This window comes from Macaca thibetana, chromosome 14 (assembly GCF_024542745.1).
Source record: "Macaca thibetana thibetana isolate TM-01 chromosome 14, ASM2454274v1, whole genome shotgun sequence".
Taxonomy (NCBI): domain Eukaryota; kingdom Metazoa; phylum Chordata; class Mammalia; order Primates; family Cercopithecidae; genus Macaca; species Macaca thibetana.
In genome coordinates this window covers 18,077,415-18,095,458 of record NC_065591.1, presented here as the reverse complement: position 1 = coordinate 18,095,458, position 18,044 = coordinate 18,077,415, and the positions used below count along the sequence as shown (strand labels likewise).

The following is an 18,044-nucleotide window of genomic DNA, read 5'->3' as shown; positions in this document are numbered from 1 at the left end:
GGGCAGCTGGGACTACAGGAGCCGCCAGCACCCCTGCCTAATTTTTTTGTGTTTTTAGTAGAGACGAGGTTTCACCATGTTGGTCAGGCTGATCTTGAACTCCTGGCCTCAAGTGATCCGCCTGCCTCAGCTTCCAAAGTGCTGGGATTACAGGCATTTTTTTTTTTTTAAGATAGGGTTTCACTTTGTCACCCAGGTTGGAGTGCAGTGGTGCCATCACAGCTCACTACAGCCATAACCTCCCAGGCTCAAGCAATCCTCCCACCTCAGCTCCTGAGTAGCTGGGACTATAGGTGTGCACCACCACGCCTGACTAATATTTTTATTTTTTTATAAAGACAGAGTCTCCGCCGGGCGCGGTGGCTCACGCCTGTAATCCCAGCACTTTGGGAGGCCGAGGCGGGCAGATCACAAGGTCAGGAGATCGAGACCACGGTGAAACCCTGTCTCTACTAAAAATACAAAAAATTAGCCGGGCGCGGTTGTGGGCGCCTGTAGTCCCAGCTACTCGGGAGGCTGAGGCAGGAGAATGGCGTGAACCCGGGAGGCGGAGCTTGCAGTGAGCCGAGATCGCGCCACTGCACTCCAGCCTGGGTGACAGAGCCAGACTCCGTCTCAAAAAAAAAAAAAAAAAAAAAAAAAAGACAGAGTCTCCCTATGTTGCCCAGAGTCTCCCTATGTTGCTCAAACTCCTGGGCTCAAGTGATCCTCCCACCTCGGCCTCCCAAAGTAGTGGGATTACAGGCGTGAGCCACCACGCCCGGCCCAGATTCCTGTTTTGAAAGGAACATGCTGGCAGCTATGGGAATGAATGGTTGGGGAAACAGGGAGGCTATTGATCAAGAGTTAGGAATCTGAACCTCAAGAGCTGAGGAGTCACCATCCAGGGGCAGAAGGGGATACAGGGTGGGAAAGAACCACAATTTAGCACAACTGAGAGTCCACCCCTTCCCTCCACCGCCACAGAGATTGCTGGGGATCCTTGGCCCTCCCTTACCGCTTGGTGCCGATGGCATCCAACTCATCAATGAAGATGATCGAGGGCGCTTTCTCCTTGGCCAGGGCAAAGGCGTCCCGGACTAGCTTGGCACCGTCTCCAATGAACATCTGCACCAGCTGGGGGCCAGCCAGCTTTAGGAAGGTGGCCTGGAAGGAAAAGGTGGTAGGGTCAGGTCAAAGGCAGACACTTGGAGCCCATCTGGTAGAGTTTCTGCTCCTGCCCACTTCCCCCGCATCCCTCCCAAAGTACTCACCTTAGTCTGTGCGGCACAGGCCCGGGCCAGGAGGGTCTTCCCTGTCCCTGGAGGCCCATACATCAGCACCCCTTTAGGAGGTTGGATCCCCAAGTTCTCAAACTTCTCCTTGTGATTCATTGGCAAGACAATGGCCTCCACCAGCTGCCAGGAGGAAGTCCTGGGTGAGGAGATGAAGCCCTGAGGGCTCCTACAGCCCAACCCTTTGTGGCTCCAACCCCAATCTGAATCCCTCCCACTCTAACTCGGGGACGTGCCCACTCCTTTCCCCGTATCAAGAGGACACAGAACGCTCATCCCCACCAAGGCTGGCTATGGACTCTCCAGGAACAAGAGTATATGGCAGAAAGACACTGGGCCAGGGGCCAGGAGCAGTGGCTCACGCCTGTAATCCCAGCACTTTGGGAGGCCAAGGAAGGTCAATCGCCTGAGGTTGGGAGTTCAAGACCAGCCTGACCAACATGGAGAAACCCTGTCTCTACTAAAAATAGAGACTCTGCTAAAATTAGCCAGGCTTGGTGGCACATGCCTGTAATCCCAGCTACTCGGCAGGCTGAGGCAGGAGAATCACTTGAACCTGGGAGGTGGAGGTTGCAGTGAGCCAAAATCGCGCCATTGCACTCCAGCATGGGCAGTAAAATCAAAACTCCGTCTCAAAAAAAAAAAAGAAAAAAAGATGCTGGGCCAGAAACCAGGAGCCTGAGTTCCAGTCCTGGCTCTGGTCTTTCTGTGACCCTGGGGAAGGCATTTAAACTCTCTGGGCTTCAGTCTCCTCACCCGTCACATGGCAGCCCTCCCTTCCTCCCTAGGTTGCTATAGGGATAAAAGACACATTAGGGAGATGAGCTGCATCAATGGCGTGGGGAAACTGAAACGCTGTTGAGGCTGCTGGCAGCTGCCGTGCCTCCCTTACCTCTTGGATCTGCTTGTCCAAGCCCCCAATGTCACTGTATTGCTCCGTGGGCCTCTCGTCCACTTCCATGGCCTTCACCCGCGAGTCGTACTCTGTGGGCAGCGTCTCCAGGATCAGATAGGAGTCTTTGTTCACACCCTAAGGACACAGCACAGGGCCTTCAGATTTGGCCCAGCTCAAGGGGCTACCCAATTGGCTGGTAACAGGTGTCTGCAGAGGGGAAGACACAGGACTGGGCAATACAAGAATCAAACAGCAAGTAGACAGGATCCCAGACTCTCTGAGTTGTTCTGCCGAGATTCAGAGCCAATAGTGACCTGGGGCGGGCGCAGGGGCTCAGCTAGTCACCAGAAAAGCACTGCCTGGGCTCAGGCCCCACTCACCACCAGGTCTCCTGGCTTTAGCTTTTCAGCATCCACCAACCCAATCACAGGAAGGAAGTACGTCTGTGGACAAGTTACAGGGGCAGTCTCAGTTAGTGTCCTCAGGGAAGGCTCCCTAGTCCTGTCCCACATCTGCTCCTTACCCTCCTCCAGTCTCTTATTGCTGAGCCATGCTCACCTGTCGTGTAGAGGTTTTGATCACAGCACACTTGCCCTTCCTCTGGGAGTCCAGGTCAATATTGGCACCATCCTCCTCTTGGTCATTAGGATCAACATCTAGGAGCTGGGAAGGAAAAAAACTCAGCCCCTTGAACTCCCCAAGGCCCAGTGCTTCCTAAGTCAGTTCCTAATCTCTGCAGGGCTGGCCATCCCTACCTCCCTCCTCCAATAGCCCTGAGCCCAGCAAAGGTGGGTGCCCCTGCTAAGCCCAGGGATTGATCTCTGTGTAGGTGCTCCTCCTCTGCACAGGGCTCATCTACCCCAGAGGAGACATAACAGAAAAGGAGACATGTGAGACTTCCAAGGCCTTTGCAGGCCCCCGTCTCCCCATGAAAGTGCCCCAGGAGGTGTAGCTCTGACATGCAGTTTGGCCTCAAAACCTCTACCCACTCTTTCCCTAGCGGCCCCACCCCAGGCTGTCCCCAGTCCCCGCTGACTCCCTCTCTTCCCCTCCACATACACACACACCTCGATGACGTTGGAGACAAGGTACGGCAGGGTCTTGTTCACTTTGATTTTCTCACTGTTCTCTTTGATCTTGTCCTTCATGGCTTGGAGTTCATGGGTGACTCTCAACACTTCACTCTTCATGATCTGAGATGAGAAGGGGAGGAGGAGCAAATATAAGCCCTGGCACAGCTTATGCTAGAGCCCTGTAACTGGTGAGGTCCAGGGTGCCCAGGGGACCCTCCCACATCCATTCATCCAGTTCTGAGGCTCTCTGAAGGCAGAGTCTGACTGTGTCCACATCCCATATAAGTCGAAACAGGAGGCCAGTGTGGAAACCTCCTTGTGAAATAGTGGTAGTATTGGAATAAAAGCAGGCCTCCGAGACAGGCAAATATAGGTTTTAGGTTCTGCCTCTTAGTAAGAACTGGGTGCTTTATCGCAGTACAAACGTCTCTGAGCCTCAGTTTACTCATCTGTAAAACAGGGATTTTACTAAAAGTAGGATGCTTGAGAGGATTATTCCCAGTTATCACTGGGAAAGGCAATCTGATAACTTCTCATCTCAGCCCAGGTCTCCCACCACCCCCTGACTGTCTTCCTGTCCCTTTTAAGGCTTAGTTTTCTTTCCTCTTTTCCTGGTCCCAAGGGGAAGCCTGAGCCCCATGCCTCCCCCAGGGTGCCGGAGAAGGAAGTAGGAGAGGCGACTCGGATCGCTGGGGCCTGTCCTGTGGGGACTCCATCGCCCGCACAGGAGCTGTGCACCCACCTTGATCTCACTGTCCAGCAGCCGTGTGCGCTGGATGATCTCCTCCGTGGACATCTTGAGCACCTCCTCCCCAATTCCATCTTGCTGTAAAAAATTATTTGTTTATTTATATATTTACTTTTACTCAGGACAAGCATCCCTCGTTCTCCGAACCCACTCACAGCCTCAGTTTCCACGCCCATAAAGCCAAGATGAAGGAGTCAGGACCCCTGCCCACATCCCAAACGACCCCGTCCCCGGGACCGGGCCAGACCTTGACCCCCAGCCACCTCCTTCCCTCCTGTCAATGGCATCTCCCTGCGGGCCCTGTTCCCGGACCGCCAGGTCGCCCGGTGCCCACCTCGGCCTCATCCCACACGGTCGCCATCTTCTCCTGCCGAGTCACTGGACTCTCGAGATTCGGCAGCAGATTCATTTCCTGGAGGAGCGGGCCGAAGATGGGACCAGGCGGGAGCCGCAACGGGAGATTAATACCGTCTTTCTTAAGGCCTTCTCTTGGCTAGTGGAGAACCTCTCCCCGCAAATCCCGACTCCTGACCGGACCAGCTCCGGCCGTGCTGCCGAGCAGCGAATCTGCCTCTCCGATTCCAAAGACCAACCCCTGGCCACAGGCCCCGCCCCCGCGGCCCGTGAAACGTTCCCTCCCGCGTGCTATTTTTGCCGGGCGCGAGAGGTGGGGCCGCTATTGGCCGACACGCGCGTTGGGGGCGGGGCCTAGGTGTAAAACCGGAAAGAGACGGAGAAGGCTGGGATCCGCGAGGGCCTTTGGGAAATGTAGTTTTTAATCTGCCCAGTGACAGATGCTTGCGGAGGGACGCATTCAAACTCAGACCATGACCCCGCTAGGAATAAGGGGATTTACACAGTGACACTGCCTCCCAATTCATAAACGACATATGCCAGCCGTGTGCAAAGGGCCAAAAAGGCAAGCCACCTCAGACCGCATTTTTACAATTATTTAAGTACAAGCTGGCCACCCGGATTTACGGCAGGGAATCATTAACCAGCTTTAAAGAGAAATCGCTGCTGCTCCTAACGTCAGAGCAGGCTTCACGGAATTGTCCACGTGGGAAGAACTCAATTGACCATCAGCCTCTACGATTAAAAACATTATGACTAGGGCCAGGCGCGGTGGCTCACGCCTGTAATCCCAGCACTTTGGGAGGGCGTAGGCGGGCGGATCATGAGGTCAGGAGATCGAGACCATCCTGGCTAACACTGTGAAACCCCGTCTCTACTAAAACTACAAAAAATTAGTCGGGCGTGGTGGCGGGCGCCCGTAGTCCCAGTACTCGGGGCTGAGGCAGGAGAATGGCATGAGCCTGGGAGGCGGAGCTTGCAGTGAGCGGAGATCGCGCCACTGCACTCCAGCCTGGGCAATAGAGCCAGACACTGACTCAAAAAAAAAAAAAAAAAAAAAAAAACAACTTATGACTCGTGTCTGCAATTGTTTTCTCTGCCCATGGTTAGTAATCTCAGTGAGCAGAGCGGGTCTCCGGATCATGGGAGACTCATTCGTTGTACCCTTGTCTCGACTATTTTTAATGATCTCTCTTTATCCTTTGAGGTGAGCCCCAGAGCCCTTTTAAAAGGAACACCCTCTTAACTTTGATGAAAATCTGTGCAGTCGTTGTCTTTGTTTGTTTTTTGTCTTTTGAGATGGAGTCTTGCTCTGTTGCCCAGGCTGGAGCGCAGTGGCGCCATCTCTGCTTACCGCAACCTCCACCTCCCAGGTTCAATGGATTCTCCTGCCTCAGCCTCCCAAGTAGCTAGGATTACAGGAGCCCACCACCATGCCCGGCTAATTTTTGTATTTTCAGTAGAGACAGGGTTTCACCATGTTCAGTAGAGACAGGGTTTCTCAAACTCCTGGGCGTAAGTGATCTTCCTGCCTCAGCTTCCCAAAGTGTTGGGATTACAGGCATGAGCCACTACACCTAGGCTTTGCAGTAGTTTTTTTTGGAACACGGTTGAAAGCAGATTTTTTCTTTAAATAACAACATGTACAGCTGCTCACTTAGGCTGACAAAGCGTCTCCTCAAGTAACAGTGTTTTATTCCACTCTCTCAACAAGCTTGCCTTGTGGACAGATTGAATTACCATTCTCAACTTTAAATAAGCATAGGGAGGCTCAGAGAGGTTAAGTGACTTGCTGGAGGTCATTCAGTGAGTCACTGTGAGCACTAGGACGGCTGACCCCAAATTCTCACTTTGAGTTGCCCGACAGAAGCCAAGAAACCCAGAGGGGAAAGAGACTGTCCGATCTGTGCTGCCCCATCACGCCTGGGTCAGTTGGGTCCCATTCTGGGGCCTGCTTTTGGAGGTCCTGACAAATAGGAATATGTTTAGAAAGCTTCCAGCCTGGGCCTAGGAGGGATGTTGAAGGGGTGGCCTGCCCCTCCACGCCTGTGGGACTTTCTCGTTAGGTGGAAGGAGAGACTTGAGAAAAGAAATAAGACACAGAGACAAAGTATAGAGAAAGAAAAAGTGGGCCCAGGGGACTGACGCTCAGCATACAGAGGACCCACGCCGGCACCGGTCTCTGAGTTCCCTCAGTATTTATTGATCATTATCTTTACTATCTTAGAAAAAGGGAAGTGACAGGATAATAGGATCATCGTAGGGAGAAGGTCAGCAGTAAGACATATGAATAAAGATCTCTGTGACATGAATAAGTTTAAGGAAAAGTGCTGTGCCTTGATATGCATATGCAAACATCTTCATAAACCTTTTTAGTGCATAAAGAGCAGCATTGCGCTAGCAAGTCCCACCTTTCGCCCTAAGGCGGTTTTCTCCTTTCTCAGTAAACAGAACATATAATCGGGTTTTACACCGAGATGTTCCATTGCCCAGGGACGGGCAGGAGACAGATGCTTTTCTCTATCTCCACTGCCAAGAGGCTTCTTTCCTCTTACACTAGTCCTCCTCAGCACAGACCCTTCACGGGTGTCAGGCTGGGGGATGATCGGGTCTTTCCCTTCCCACGAGGCCATATTTCAGACTACCACATGGGGAGAAACCTTGGACAATACCTAGCTTTCCTAGGCAGAGCTCCCTGCGACCTTTGGCAGTGTACGTGTCCCTGGGTACTTGAGATTAAGAGAATGGTGATGACTTTTAACCAGCAAGCTGCCTTCAGGCATTTGTTTAACAAAGCATACCCTGCACAGCCCGAAATCCATTAAACCTTGAGTCACCACAGCACATGTCTCTTGCAAGGACAAGGTTGGGAGTAGGGTCACAGATTAACAGCATCTCGAATACAGAACAAAATGGAGTCTCTCATGTCTGCTTCTTTCTATATACACACAGTAACAGGCTGATCTCTCTTTCTTTTCCCCACAGATGCAGACATTCTCCCCTTAACCAACTTTCAGGTAGGCTCCTCTGAGCCCTCTTTTTTTGACTAGGCCTTGTGGGCTATCATTCATCCCTGTCATCAGCCTGTCTAACCCCGTTTTCACAAAAATCCTGCTAGTCAGTTTAACGGAATCCCCCCACCCCGATACCTCATCCCTCTTGATATGTGATCCTGGTCCTCATTTATTCTTCAACTTTGAAGTATAAGTTCCTGGCCTGCTTTTTTTTTTTTTTTTTTTTTTGAGATGGAGTCTGGCTCTGTCACCCAGGCTGGAGTGCAGTGGTGCAATCTTGGATCACTGCAACCCCCGCCTCCTGGATTCAAGCGATTCTCCTGCCTCAGCCTCCCAAGTAGCTGAGATTACAGACACCCACCACCACGCCCAGCTAATTTTTGTATTTTTAGTAGAGACGGGGTTTCACCATGTTGGCCAGGATGGTCTCAATCTCCTGACCTCATGATCCTCTCACCTCCGCCTCCCAAAGTGCTGGGATTACAGGCGTGAGCCACCACGCCCGTCTGTCCTTGGCCTGCTTTTTAACAAGAATCCCGTTTTAGCAAGAATCCCCCTACTCTTGATACTTCCTCTTAGTAATTTTCAATCCACTGACCCCTTCACTTTGCTTTCATTATAAATTCCCAGCTGTGTTTGCTGTATTCAGAATTGAGCTCAGTTCTATACTGCAATCTTTTTCCTAATCCCCAGAGCCAGTGCCGGACCACAACCCGGTGGAATGTTGAACGTCTCATTCTTTTTTTTTTTGGAGACAGAGTCTTGCTCTGTCACCCAGGCTGGAGTGCAGTGGCATAGTCTCAGCTCATTGCAACCTCTGCCTCTTGGGTTCAAGTGATTCTCCTGTCTCAGCCTCCCAAGTAGCTGGGACTATAGGCATCCGCCACCATACCTGGCTAATTTTTGTATTTTTAGTAGAGATGGTGTTTCACCATATTGGTCAGGCTGGTCTCGAACTCCTGACTTCAGGTGATCAGCCCGTCTCGGCCTCCCAAAGTGCTGGGATTACAGGCGTGAGCCACTGCACCCGGCCCTGAAAATCTCCGTCTTTGATCCCGGCTAGAATGACAGGGATTGATTATCTTGGGAGCCCAGGAGTGGGAATGTCTTGGGGAGAGGGGAGAAAAAGGAGAAGAGTTTATGATGGTTCACTCTGCTCAAAAAGATTAAGGAAGTACCACGAGGTCAGTCCCAGCAAGGAGCTGGGAATCTGGGGCAGAGCATGCCCTCAGGGAGAAAAAGGTTGGCTGAATTAGGGGCCTCTGGTCCATCTGGGCCTCTAGAGAGAAGAGGTCTAGGCCAGGCCTAGAACATATGTTTCTGTCTTGGCATCAAGCTGGGGAGAGCCACCAGGCCAAAACCCTGGAGTCATTCTTTGTTTCTGTTTGTTTGTTTTGAGACAGAGTCTCAGTCTGTCACCCAGGCTGGAGTGCAGTGGTGTGATCACAGCTCACTGCAGTCGCCACTTCCCAGACTCAGGTGACTCTCCCACCTCAGCCTCCCAAGTAACTGGGACTACAGATGCACGCCACCACGCCCAGCTAATTTTTGTGGGTTTGTTTTGTTTTGTTTTGTTTTTGAGACAGAGTTTCACTCTTGTTGCCCAGGCTGGAAGGCAGTGGTGTGATCTTGGCTCACTGCAACCTCTGCCTCCCAGGTTCAAGGAATTCTCCTGCCTCAGCCTCCCAAGTAGCTGGGATTACAGGCATGTGCTACCATGCCCGGCTAATTTTGTATTTTTAGTAGAGATGGGGTTTCTCGGTGTTGGTCAGGCTGGTTTTGAACTCCTAACCTCAGGTGATCCACCCACCTTGGCCTCACAAAGTGCTGGGATTACAGGTGTGAGCCACCACGCCTGGCCGTTTTTGTGTTTTTAGTAGAGATGGAGTTTCACCATGTTGCCCAGGCTGGTCGCAAAATCCTGGGCTCAAGCGATCCATCAACCTCTGCCTCCCAAAGTCCTGAGATTACAGGCGTGAGCAACTGCACCTAGAGTCACTCTTGACTTCTCTCTCCCCTCAGGGATGCAGGGCAAGCAAGCCCCAAAATTGGGGCTTAGCCCAGGAGGGTTCTTGGCTTCACCAAGGAAGGAATTCAAGGTGAGCTAGTGGGGTTAGGCAGCAACTTTTACTGAAGAGGTAGGGTACAGCAGCAGCAGAGGGGCCACCCCATAGGCAGCGTACCTACAGTAGCAGCTCAGAGGCAGGGTTGCACTCATATTTACACTTACTTTTAACTGTATGCAAATTAAGGGACATATAATGCAGACATTTCTAGAAAAAGGGTGGTAACTTCCAGGTCATTTAATTGTTGCCATGGAAAGGGGTGGTGACTTTCAGGTGTTGCCGTTGCCATGGCAATGGCAAACTGACAGGGCACACTGGTGGGCGTGTCTTCTGGAGAGGTGTCTCTGCCCCATCCCTGTTTTAGCTAGTCTTCAATTTGGTCCAATGTCTGAGCCCTGCCTCTAGAGTCAAGTCCCACCTCCTACCTCAACAGCAAATCCAATCCACCTGGAAATCCCATTGAGTCTACCTTAAACATATATACAGAATTCAGAAATAGCAAGATCTGAATCAAAACAATCAAGTGGAGGGTGTGGAGCTTAGCGGGGCTTTTGGGGGTAAACAAGATTGTCCATGTGCTGAAATGCATAGTTAAGGCTGAGATGGAAATTCATTGGTTTTTCTCCTTTTGTATCTATTTGAAAATTTCCAAAACAAAAGATATACCTCCTCCTAATCCCCTTGAGTAGGACCATTTCTCACTCCCTCCAATGCCTATCACCCTGGTTCAAGTCACCATCATCTCAGACCTAGCTTATTATTACTATTATTTGTCGTTGCTGTTGCTTTTGAGATGGTCTCACTCTGTTGCCCAGGCCGGAGTGCAGTGGTACTATCTTGGCTCACTGCAACCTCTGCCTGCCAGGTTCAAGCGATTCGCTTGCCTCAGTCTCCCGAGTAGCTGGGATTACAGGCGCATGCCACCATGCCTGGCTAATTTTTGTATTTTTGGTAAAGATGGGGTTTCACCATGTTGGCCAGGCTGGTCTTGAACTCCTGACCCCAAGCAATCTGCCCGCCTCAGCCTCCCAAAGTGCTGGGATTACAGGCATGAGCCACCACACCTGACTACCCCTAGATTATTGCGGGGCCTTTCCACTGGTCTCCTGGATTCTACCCTAACCATCCTGTGATGGTTAATTTTGACTGGGCCATAGGGTGCCCAGGTGTTTGGTTCAACATTATTCTGGGTCTTTTTGTCAGGCTGTTTTTAGACAAGATTGACATTTAAATAAGGAGACTGAGGAAAGCAGGTTGCCCTCTCTAATGTGGGCGGGCCTCATCCTGTCAGTTGCAGGCGTGAGTTGAACAGAAAGGCTGACTCAGAGGGAGTTCTTCCTGCCAGATTCCCTTCCGACAGGCACAAAGGTCTTTTCTGCCTTTGGAGTTGAACTGAAACATTATTCTTCACGGGGCTTGAGCCTGACAGCCTTCAGAGGAGAACTATCCCATTGGCTCTCCTGGTTCTCAGATCTTCTGAATCAGGCTAGAACAAAACCATCAAGTCTCCTCAGTCTCTAGAACTCACCCTGCAGATCTAGGGACTTGCCAGACTCCATAATCACATGAGCCAAGTCCTTATACTACATCTCTTTATATAGCAGGTTGGTGCAGAAGTGATTGCAGTTTTTGCCATTAAAAGTACAAGCAGCCAGGTGCGGTGGCTCACGCCTGTAATCCCAACACTTTGGGAGGTCGAGGCGGGTGGATCGCCTGAGGTCAGAGACCAGTTTGAGACCAGGCTGACCAACATGGAGTAACTCCGTCTCTACTAAAAATATTAAAAAATTAGCCGGGCATTGGTGGCGGGCACCTGTATTCCCAGATACTCAGGTGGCTGAGGCAGGAGAATTGCTTGAACGTGGGAGGCGGAGGTTGCAGTGAGCCGAGATCGTGCTGTTGCACTCCAGCCTGGGCGACTAGACCAAGACTCCATCTCAAAACAAACAAATAAAAACACACACACACACAAAAGTACAAGCAAAGCGATCCTACTGGTTCTGTTTCTCTGGACAATGCTTCCTAAAATCTATTGTTTTGAAAAACCCTTTATTTTGAAAAATGTTGAACATACAACAAAGTTTAAAGAATAGACAATGAACACCTTGTGCCTTTTGTCTAGATTTGCCAGTTGATAACATTTTGCCACATTTGACTTTGCTCTCTCTCCCTCTGTGTGTGTACACACACATATTTGTTCCCAAACCATTTCAAAGTAAGCTACAGGCTGGGCGAGGTAGCTCATGGCTGTAATCCCAGCAGTCTGGGAGGCCAAGGCAGGAGAATCTCTTGAGCCCAGGAGCTTGAGAACAGCCTGGGCAATGTAGGGAGAGTTCATCTCTAAAAATAATTTTAAAAAATTAGCCAGGTGTGGTGGCACACACCTGTAGTCCCAGCTACTCAGGAGGTACGGGCAGGAGGAACACCTGAGCCCAGGAGGTCAAGGCGGCAGTGAGCTATGATCGTGCCACCACACTCTGGCATGGATGACAAAGAATGTCATTTCTGTCCGGGCACAGCGGCTCACGCCTGTAATCTCAGCACTTTGGGAGGCCGAGGTGAACAGATTACTTGAAGTCAGGAATTCAAGACCAGCCTGGCCAACATGATGAAACCTCGTCTCTACTAAAAATACAAAAATCAGTGGCGTGCACCTGTAGTCTCAGTTACCTGGGAGGCTGAGGCAAGATAATTGCTTGAACCTGGGAGGCAGAGGATGCAGTGAGCTGAGATCGGGCCACTGCACTCCAGGCTGGGTAACACGGCAAGACTCTGTTTAAAAAAAAAAAAAATCAAAATAACTTCCAGACTTCATGACACTTCACCTCTAAATATTTCAGCCTGTGTCTCCTAAAAACAAAGATATTCTCATACATAGCTACGATACATTGGTAGTATAACACACAGTCGGCCAGGGGCGGTGGCTCACGACTGTAGTCCCAGCATTTTGGGAGGCCAAGGCAGGCAGATCACTTGAGGTTGATATTTGAGACCAGTCTGGCCAATATAGAGAAACCCTGTCTCTACTAAAAATACAAAAATTAGCCGGGCATGGTGGCACATGCCTGTAATCCCAGCTACTCAGGAGGCTGAGGCAGGAGAATCACTTGAGCCCTGGAAGTAGAGGTAGCAGCGAGCTGAGATCGCACCACTGAACTCCAGCCTGGATGACAGAGGGAGACTCTCTCTCAAAAAATAAATAAATAAATAAATAAATAAATATATATGTGTGTGTGTATGTATACATATATATATAGTCACACCCAGGGAATTTAATATTGATGCAATAATATCCAATATATAGTCCATATAAAAATGTCTTAAATTATTCCCTAAACATCCCTTATAGCCTTTGGAAAAAAAAAAAAATCCAGGCCAGGCACAGTGGCTCACGCCTGTAATCCCAGCACTTTGGGAGGCCGAGGTGGGTGGATCACGAGGTCAGGAGATCAAGACCATCCTGGCTAACACGTTGAAACCCCGTCTCTACTAAAAATACAAAAAATTAGCCGGGCGTGGTGGCGGGCGCCTGTAGTCCCAGCTACTCGGGAGGCTGAGGCAGGAGAATGGCGTGAACCTGGGAGGCGGAGCTTGCAGTGAGCCCAGATCATGCCACTGCACTCCAGCCTGGGCGACAGAGCAAGACTCTGACTCAAAAAAAAAAAAAAAAAAATCCAGTATCATTGGCCAGGTGTGGTGGCTCACGCCTGTAATCCCAGCACTTTAGGAGGCCAAGGCGGGTGGATCACCTGATGTCAGTAGTTCGAGACCAGCCTGGCCAACATGGTGACACCTCATCTCTACTAAAAATACACAAAGTTAGCTGGGCATGGTGGTGGGCGCCTGTAATCCCAGCTACTGGGGAGGCTGAGGCAGAAGAATTGCTTGAACCTGGGAGGTGGAGTTTGCAGTGAGCTAAGATCACGCCACTGTACTCCAGCCTGGCTGACAGAGCGAGACTCCATCTCAAAAATAAAATAAAATATTTTAAAACTTTTAAAAATACAGTATCAAGGGTCACATGATCCATTTAGTTGCCACATCTCTTTAATCTCCTTTATTCTAGAACAGTCTCCCAATCATTTTGGTCTTTCATGGCCTTGGCATTTTTGAAACATTCAGGCCAGCTGTCTTGTATCACATCTGTTCTCCACATAGCAACCAGAGGAATTCTTGTAAAGCCAAGTCAGATCATGTCACTCCTCTGCTCAAAATCCTCAGCAGGTGCCCGACTCGCCAGAGCAGGAGCCAGAGTCCTTCTCAACGCCTTCGTGTGTTCACACCACACTCTCCTTCCGGCCTCCACTTCTCCTCCTTCCCTCCTGCTCACTTACAGGTCTCCCTGCTGCTCCTGAGCACATCAGGCAAGCTCCTGTCTTGGATTCTGTTCTCTAAGAGAACGCTCTTTCCAGGAAATCTGCTTAGTTCAGTCTCTCACCTCCTTCAAGGTTTCACTCACATGCCACCTTCTCAATGAGGCCTAGCTTTTTTTTTTTTTTTTTTTGACAGGGTCTCACTCCATGGCCCAGGCTGGAGTGCAGTGGCGCCATTTCAGCTCATTGCAGTCTCTGCCTCCTGGGCTCAAGTGATCCTCCCACCTCAGCCTCCTGACTAGTTGGGATTACAGATGTGCACCATCACACCCGGCTAAGTTTTGTATTTTTAGTAGAGACGGGGTTTCACCGTGTTGCCCAGGCTGGTCTCAAACTCCTGACCTCAAGTGATTTGCCTGCCTCCACCTCCCAAAGTACTGGAGTTACAGGCATGAGCCACCACATCCAGCCAATCAGTGCCTTTATAGGAAGAGGAAGACACAGGGAGGGAGGGAAAGAGACAGGGTGGGGAGACAGATCACCTGAGGTCAGGTGTTCGAGACCAGCCTGGCCAGCATGGCCAAATCCTGTCTCTACTAAAAATACAAAAATTAGCTGGGTGTGGTGACACGTGCCTGTAATCCCAGCAGTTTGGGAGGCTGAGGCAGACGGATCACTTGAGTCCAGGACTTCATGACCAGCCTGACCAACATGGTGAAACCCTGTCTCTACTAAAAATACAAAAATTAGCCGGGACTGGTGGCACATACCTGTAATCCTGGCTACTCAGGAGGCTGAGGCAGTGAGCCAAGATCACGCCACTGCACTCCAGCCTGGGAAACAGAGTGAGACTCTGTCTCAGAAATAAATAAATACATAAAATAAAAAGAGAGAGAGAGAGAGCTGGGTCTTGCTGTCACCATGGAGCACAGGGGGAAAGTCATGTAAGAACACAGAGAGAAGGGCAAGTCAGGAAGAGAGGCTTCTTGAATTTTCTGGCACCTCGATCTTGGATTTCCAGTCTCCAGAGCTATAAGTTTTAGTTGTTTAAGCTACTCATCCTAAGGTGCCTTGTTATGGCAGCCTGAGCTGAGACAATCATTGTTACTCATTATCAGTGGCCACTGGGAGCCCATCCAAGCTGGTTCCTGTGTCCTTTGACTTTTCCTCATCATTCTTTCAACTCCCCTTGCTTTCTGGCACAAAATAGCTGTGGCTCATCTTATACTCTCCATGACCCAGCCCTGGAATCAGGCCCTTAACTAAAGAGCCTTGGTTCCTTGTAGTGAAATGCGGTGTTTAGAAGCCAAGCCCTGGGTGCTGGGTGAGCTCATTGCTGTTGGCATATCACTGCGCCCAGGCTAGTGGACACACATACATTTATAACTATATTTATTTCTAGGTCTACCTGTATATTTTGAAGTCCATGAGTTCACACTGATTCCTACAATTCCAATTCAACACCACAGGGCCCACTCTGGTTCTCTCTCTTTCCATATTTGTAATTCTCTCCTTCAACAGTGAGAAAGCAGCCGGGCACAGTGGCTCACATCTGTAATCCCAGCACGTTTGGAGGCTGAGGCAGGCAGATCATGAGGTCAGGAGATCAAGACCATCCTGGCTAACACAGTGAAACCCTGTCTCTACTAAAAATGCAAAAAATTAGCTGGCATGGTGGTGGGCACCTGTAGTCCCAGCTACTCAGGAGGCTGAGGCAGGAGAATCGCTTCAACCCAGGAGGCAGAGGTTGCAGTGAGCCAAGATGGAGGCATTGCACTCCAGCCTGGGTGACAAAGCGAGACACCATAAAAAAAAAAAAGTGAGAAAGCTGCCTTCCACTGTCCTTAATCTACTTACTTTTTTTTTTTTTTTTTGGAGATGGAGTCTCACTCTTGTTGCCCAGGCTGGAGTGCAGTGGTGTGATCTCAGCTCATTGCAACCTCCACCTCCTGGGCTCAAGGGATTCTCCTGCCTCGGCCTCCCAAGTAGCTAGGATTACAAGTGTGCACCACCACGTCCAGCTAATTTTTTTCTTTTTTGAGAGAGTCTTGCTCTGTCACCCAGGCTGGAGTACAGTGGCGTGATCTTGGCTCACTGAAAGCTCCACTTCCCAGGTTCACACCATTCTCCTGCCTCAGCCTCCCCAGTAGCTGGGACTACAGGTGCCCGCCACCACGCCCAGCTAATTTATTTGTATTTTCAGTAGAGATGGGGTTTCACCATGTTGGCCAGGCTGCTCTCAAACTCCTGACCTCAAGTGATCCACCTGCCTTGGCCTCCCAGGGTGCTGGGATTATAGACTGTGAGCCACTGCACACAACCTACTTACTTGTTTGATCTACCCCCTCTGTGTACCCAGTGTTCCACTGCCACTCCCTTCCACACACAGAACCCTCTTCACTCCATCCTGGACCTAATGCCCCTGCCAGGATGCCCCAAATCATGTGCATGGCCTATTCGCTCTACTCAAGCTCTGATGCCTCACACAAACCTTCACCAATTTGGATGCCTCTTTGCCCTGGTGAGGTCCCAGTGGCCCACATCAGGCTGTCCTGCCTTGGGCTCGGTCTCTGACACTTCAAAACAACCCAACCCCATGTGTGGATTCCGTCCTCTCTCCACACAGGTTCTGACCTCTCACCCCAGGCCTTCCCCTGTGTGGACACTCTTCAGCCTGCTTAGACTCCCAACACCTCACACCAGGTCACCCCTCCACACAGATACTTGTCTTGCTCTGTCCCACTTAATGGTTTTAAGACTGGTTTAGGGAAGGGGATGAACATGAGGAAGAGGGACCAGGCTCTATTCTTTTCTTTTTTGAGATGGAGTCTCGCTGTGTCGCCCAGGCTGGAGTGCAATGGCACAATCTCAGCTCACCGCAACCGCTGCCTCCCCGGATCAAGTGATTCTCCTGCTTCAGCCTCCCTAGCAGCTGGGATTACAGGTGCCTACCACCAAGCCCAGCTAATGTTTCTATTTTTAGTAGAGGCAGGGTTTCACCATGTTGGTCAGGCTGGTCTCAAACTCCTGACCTCAGGTGATCCAACCGCCCCCCTCGGCCTCCCAAAGTGCTGGGATTACAGGTGTGAGCCACTGCCCCTAACCTCTACTCTTTTTTTTTTTTTTTTTTTTTGAGACGGAGTCTCGCTCTGTCGCCCAGGCTGGAGTGCAGTGGCCGGATCTCAGCTCACTGCAAGCTCCGCCTCCCGGGTTCACGCCATTCTCCTGCCTCAGCCTCCCGAGTAGCTGGGACTACAGGCGCCCACCACCTCGCCTGGCTAGTTTTTTGTATTTTTTTAGTAGAGACGGGGTTTCACCGTGTTAGCCAGGATGGTCTCGATCTCCCGACCTCTTGATCCGCCCGTCTCGGCCTCCCAAAGTGCTGGGATTACAGGCTTGAGCCACCGCGCCCGGCCTTTTTTTTTTTTTTGAGACAGAGTCTCGCTCTGTCGCCCAGGCTGGAGTGCAGTGGCACAATCTCGGCTCACTGCAAGCTCCGCCTCCCGGGTTCATGCCATTCTCCTGTCTCAGCCTCCTGAGTAGCTGGGACTACAGGCGCCCGCCACCGCGCCCGGCTAATTTTTTGTATTTTTAGTAGAAACGGGGTTTCACCGTGGTCTCGATCTCCTGACCTTGTGATCCGCCCGCCTCAGCCTCCCAAAGTGCTGGGATTACAGGCGTGAGCCACCGTGCCCGGCTACTCTTATTTTTTCTGAGACAGAGTATTGCTCCGTCCCCCAGGCTGAAGTGCAGTAGTATGATCTCGACTCACTGCAACCTCCGCCTCCCAGGTTCAAAAGAATCTCCTGCTTCATCCTCCCAAATAGCTGGGACTACAGGTGTGTGCCACCATGCTGACTAATTTTTGTATTTTTTTTTTTTTTCTAGAGACAGGGTTTTGCAGTGTTGTCCAGGTTGGTCTTGAACTCCCGGGCTCAAGTGACCCACCCACCTCGGCCTCTCAAAGTGCTGGGATTACAATCAGGAGCCACTGCACACGACCAGGCTCTACTCTTTATTGTTCCAAAGAACTTATCACTTTATATGAGTCTGCTAGGACTGTCATATCAGGCAGGTGGGGCCTTTGGGAGGCAATTAGGTCATGAGGGTGGAGCCCTTATAAATGGGATTAGTGCCCTTATTAAGGGACTGCACCTAGCATGGTGGTTTTCGCCTGTAATCCCAGCACTTTGGGGGCCAAGACAGGTGGATCTTTGAGGTCAGGAGTTAGAGACCAGCCTGGTCAACTTGGTGAAACCCCATCTCTACTAAAAACACAAAAATTAGCCAGGCGTGTTGATGCGTAC

The 18,044-nt window shown here is 50.7% G+C and overlaps 2 protein-coding genes across 5 annotated transcripts in view; one reads left to right on the top strand and one right to left on the bottom strand.

Annotated features, from left to right (window-relative positions):
* PTPMT1 (protein tyrosine phosphatase mitochondrial 1) overlaps positions 1–18,044 on the top strand; it is a 212,582-nt gene that overhangs the window by 53,273 nt on the left and 141,265 nt on the right. The gene's annotated exons all lie outside the window — the stretch shown is intronic.
* PSMC3 (proteasome 26S subunit, ATPase 3) overlaps positions 1–18,044 on the bottom strand; it is a 52,492-nt gene that overhangs the window by 3,151 nt on the left and 31,297 nt on the right. The window contains exons 2-9 of one of the 3 annotated variants that reach the window (XM_050759184.1): positions 4,325–4,385; positions 3,985–4,068; positions 3,237–3,362; positions 2,728–2,832; positions 2,550–2,612; positions 2,167–2,304; positions 1,254–1,397; positions 998–1,146 (exon numbers count right to left, since the gene is read on the bottom strand). In XM_050759184.1, coding sequence (XP_050615141.1) covers positions 998–1,146; positions 1,254–1,397; positions 2,167–2,304; positions 2,550–2,612; positions 2,728–2,832; positions 3,237–3,362; positions 3,985–4,068; positions 4,325–4,351 — 836 coding nt within the window. In that variant the 5' untranslated portion in view covers positions 4,352–4,385. Of the gene's footprint in view, positions 1–997; positions 1,147–1,253; positions 1,398–2,166; positions 2,305–2,549; positions 2,613–2,727; positions 2,833–3,236; positions 3,363–3,984; positions 4,069–4,237; positions 4,520–18,044 lie in introns of those variants that run through there. The other 2 variants (XM_050759183.1, XM_050759186.1) reach the window with 2 other exon arrangements.